The following is a 4,760-nucleotide window of genomic DNA, read 5'->3' as shown; positions in this document are numbered from 1 at the left end:
AGTCCCAGCTACTTGGGAGGCTGAGGCAGGAGACTCACTTGAGCCCAGGAGTTGGAGGTTGCTGTGAGCTGTGATGCCACAGCACTCTACCCAGGAGGACAGCTTGAGGCTCTATCTTAAAAAAATAAAATAAAATAAAATAAAATAAAATTTAATATTGATTTTCCTTTTATATTAATCATATCATACTGATTTCTTTGCATAATAAGACTGCCTCTAGTTTCTCCTGTTGCACTGGTTGATTTCTATGTTCAGTTTGCCGTGTTTGTAGTATATCTAGTGTCCTGGAAGACAAGACCACTTCAGCCCCTTTATTTTACCAGTTATACTTGTTTCTGATCAAAAATACATGCATATCCTCAGTTCAGAGTACAGAAAAATGGTACTCTGTGGTAAAAGTGATAAAGACCCGTAACTCCAGTCTCCACTTTGCCATCCTGCCGCTGCCGCTGCTGCTGAAGGTACTCTGCTGACACACAGCACGAGGCTGTGGTCCACTCACATGTACTCCCTCTTTAAATTTCTTAAATACCTTTGTACACTCTTGTACATGATCATGAATACCATCTTTTAAAGATTTTAAAAAGTGGCATTTTAAAATGATTTCTAGATTAGTTTGGCAGAAGAATACATCATTGAGTCCTCTAATCCAAGAAAATTGTAATGCTTCTTCATGTCTTAGGCCCTGTTTTGGTAATGTATTTTGATAGATTTTAAGACATTTTGTGTTCTTTTTTGTTCGTTTTTTTCAAGGCCTAGGTAGAGTGCTGTGACATCACAGCTCACAGCAACCTCCAACTCCTGGGTTTAAGCAGTTCTCCTGCCTCCACCTCCCAAATAGCTAGGGCTACAGGTGCCTGTCACAACGCCAGGCTATTTTTTGGTTGTAGCCGTCATTGTTATTTAGCGGCCTGGGCTGGATTCAAACCTGGCAGGTCAGGTGTATATAGCTGGTGCCTTAGCCTCTTGAGCCACAGGCGTGACCCAAGGGAATTAAATATTTGTTGAGGGAATAATACAGCTTTAAGTTAAACTATCTCTACTTCTATAATATTATTATTTGTACTTACTTGATGATAAATTCCTAAACTCTTGTTTTTCCCATTGGTGAATACACATGTAGTCTACTTTATTGTATATTTTCTAGGAACAGAAAGCTGAAAGAGTGAGTTTTTTTTTTTTTTTTTTTTGAGACAGAGCCTCAAGCTGTCCCCCTGGGTAGAGTGCTATGGCATCACAGCTCACAGCAACCTCCAACTCCTGGGCTCAAGCGAGTCTCCTGCCTCAGCCTCCTAACTGGGACCACAGGCACCCGCCACAACACCTGGCTGTTTTTTGGTTGCAGCCGTCATTGTTGTTTGGTGGACCCAGGCTGGATTCGAACCCACCACCTTAGGTGTATGTGGCTGGCACCTTAGCCACTTGAGCCACAGGCACCGAGCTGAGAAAGAGTGAGTCTTAACCTCTGTCAGTGAAAGTGTACTGCGGCACCTGTGGCTTAGTGAGTCGGGTTCCAGCCCCATATACCAAGGGTGGCAAGTTCAAACCTGGCCCCAGCCAAACTGCAACAACAAAAAAAAGAAATAGCCGGGCATTGTGGCAGGTGCCTGTAGTCCCAGCTACTTCGGGAGGCTGAGGCAAGAGAATCGCCTAAGCCCAAGAGTTTGAGGTTGCTGTGAGCTATGACACCACGGCACTCTACCAAGGGTGACAAAATGAGACTCTCTCTCAAAAAAACAAAGTGTACTTTGAACATACATGCTTCTAATGAGCATATTTTTAGTTAAGTGAGAATGCGCTTGCAGTTTAATTAGTTATGTTGGTTCCTCATAGAGTGGATTTGACATTTTATTCTTTAAATTATAACTCTTTTACAGGACATTAATGCACATGCCTGTGTTACTGGTAAACCTATCAGTCAAGGAGGTATCCATGGACGAATCTCTGCTACTGGCCGTGGTGTTTTCCATGGGATTGAAAATTTCATCAATGAAGCTTCTTACATGAGCATCTTAGGAATGACACCAGGGTTTGGAGATAAAACATTTGTTGTTCAGGTAAAAAAAAAAAACTAGTAACTGGTGTTAAGGGAATTTTTTAGAGTGGTTATTTTCAGAGTAAGATATACTCTATTGAACCTTGGTATGATTCATGTGACTCAGATTCAATTAAATGTCTGTCAAGTACACTCAAAACACCAACTTCTTTTGTTGTCGTTTTTGAGACAGAGTCTTACTCCAATAGAATGCTGTGGTGTCCTACCTCACACCAACCTCAAACTCTTGGGCTCAAGTGATCCTCTTGCCTCAGCCTCCCAAGGAGCTGGGACTAGAGGCGCCCACCACAACACCCAGCTGTTTTTAGAGATGGGGATCTCACTTTTGCTCAGGCTAGTCTTAAACTCCTGAGATCTACCCACCTCATCATCTCAGAGTGATAGGGTTACAGGCATGAGCCATCTTGTGCCTGGCCCTTACCAATTTCCTGTTTTGTTTTATTTTTTTTAGATAGAGTCTCATACTTTGTCACCCTCGGTAGAGTGTTATGGCATCACAGCTCACAGCAACCTCAAACTCTTTTGTTTCAAGTGATTCTCTTGCCTCAGCCTCCCAAATAGTTGCAACTACAGGCACCCACCACAACACCCAGCTATTTTTAGAGGCGAGTTCTCACTCTGGTTCAGGCTGGTCTTGACCTATGAGCTCAGGCAATCCACCTACCATGGCCTCCCAGTCCAACTTCTTTTGATCAATATTTAAACTTGAAAATGTATCTAGAAGAGGAGGTCTCGTACTAAATTAAGTTAAACATTACTTGTTTTCTTTCTGTATTTTGAGGAAACAAGGTCTCACTATGTTGCCCATGCTAGAGTACAGTGGCACAGTCATATTTCACTGCATCCTCAAACTCCTGGGCTCAAGCAATCCTCTCATCTCAGCCTCCCTAGTAGCTAGGACTACAGGCATGTACCACTTCACCTGGCTAATTTTTTCAATATTTTATAGAGGTGCGGTCTCCCTGTGTTGCTCAGGCTGATCTCAAACTCCTGGCTCAAATGATCCTCCTGCCTTGGCCTCCCAAAGTGCTAGATTATAAGCATGATCCACCATTCCTAGTCCACATTCTCAAACAAAGAGAAGCTAATTAGTACATTTCTTTTGGCAAAAAGACTTTGAGAATTGCTTCCAAACCAACAGAGTATGGATTAACACTGATCAAAATATGACTCATATAACCTGTACTGAGACTTAGCTTTTGTGTCATATGGAACTGTTCTTCACAGGGATTTGGTAATGTGGGCCTGCACTCTATGAGATATTTACATCGTTTTGGTGCTAAATGTGTTGGCGTTGGTGAATCTGAGGGGAGTATATGGAATCCAGATGGTATTGACCCAAAGGAACTAGAAGACTTCAAATTGGTATGTTAATCTAATATTTGAACAGTTTGATCACCTTAAGCCTTATAAAATTGAAATAAGTTTTATTTAAAACTATTTTCATTGCTTATGTTTTTAAGTATAATTCATGAAGTCTCTTAATAAATATTTACATCATAGGCAATATGTACAAACATTTAAACTCTAGTGCACCTATTAATTCTGACTAAAAAATCTGTTACAGCAACATGGATCCATTATGGGCTTCCCCAAGGCAAAGCCCTATGAAGGAAGCATCTTGGAAGCTGACTGTGACATACTCATCCCTGCCGCCAGCGAGAAGCAGTTGACCAAGTCCAATGCACCCAGGGTGAAAGCCAAGGTGAAAGCATTTTGGAAACTGAAATCAACATTATCAATGTGTACTGACAGTAAGAGGGTCATAGAAAAGTCTGATTGAGTTTTTCCTCTTTTTTAAAAAAAGTTTTGACGTATAAATCACATGCCATATAGTCCATTCATTTAAAGTAAATATAATTTGATGGCTTTTAGTTATGTTCACAGAGTTGTACAGCTTTTACCAAGGGTTTCTCTTAAACCAAAATTCCAAAAAGTAGTTAAGAAACCTAGGGAAATAGAAAGGTGAATTGTAGTTTTAGGCGACACCTGTAGCAAAATGGTTATGGTCAGGCTGGCAAGTTCGAACCCAGCCTGGAACTGCTAAACAACAATGACAAGTACAAGAAAACAGTATAGCCAGGCATTGTGGCAGGTGCCTATAGTCCCAGCTACTTGGAAGGCTGAGACAAGAGAATCACTTAAGCCCAAGAGCTGGAGGTTGCTGTGAGCTATGACACCACGGCAATCTACTAAGGGTGAGATAGTGAGACTGTCTTTAAAAAAAAAAAAAAAAGAAATCAATAATTGTTATGCTTCTCTCCACAGCCCCCATTCATGTACACACATCTCTTGCCCTCCGTGGAGGGGATTTGACAGTGTTGTTAGCATTTCTCTTTATTCCTTGCTCTCTTCCAGATCATTGCTGAAGGTGCCAATGGGCCAACAACTCCAGAAGCTGATAAGATCTTCCTAGAGAGGAACATTATGGTTATTCCAGTAAGTCATCTATGTTTGTCAGGTTGTTTTTTGTTTGTTGGGTTTTATATGTATTTAGAATCATACATAATTGTGTTTTTGCAAGAAGAAAGGAATTATTAGCCTCCCACACAGTAGTGAATTCATCTTTATTTTGCTTTTAAGACAATAGAGTTAGGGCTCAGAGCCTATGGCTCAAGCGGCTAAGGCGCCAGCCACATACACCTAAGGTGGCGGGTTCGAATCCCCAGCCCAGGCCCGCCAAACAACAATGACAGCTGCAACC

General features: G+C 41.4%; 1 protein-coding gene across 1 annotated transcript in view; it reads left to right on the top strand.

Annotated features, from left to right (window-relative positions):
• The window catches only part of GLUD1 (glutamate dehydrogenase 1), a 48,203-nt gene that overhangs the window by 32,229 nt on the left and 11,214 nt on the right, over positions 1–4,760 (top strand). The window contains exons 6-9 of the mRNA XM_003803019.3: positions 1,878–2,057; positions 3,284–3,421; positions 3,624–3,761; positions 4,415–4,495. Coding sequence (XP_003803067.1) covers positions 1,878–2,057; positions 3,284–3,421; positions 3,624–3,761; positions 4,415–4,495 — 537 coding nt within the window. The remainder of the gene's footprint in view (positions 1–1,877; positions 2,058–3,283; positions 3,422–3,623; positions 3,762–4,414; positions 4,496–4,760) is intronic.

Source organism: Otolemur garnettii, unplaced genomic scaffold (assembly GCF_000181295.1).
Source record: "Otolemur garnettii isolate 467f Iridium unplaced genomic scaffold, OtoGar3 scaffold00275, whole genome shotgun sequence".
Taxonomy (NCBI): Eukaryota; Metazoa; Chordata; class Mammalia; order Primates; family Galagidae; genus Otolemur; species Otolemur garnettii.
This window is presented reverse-complemented; position numbering and strand designations above follow the sequence as displayed.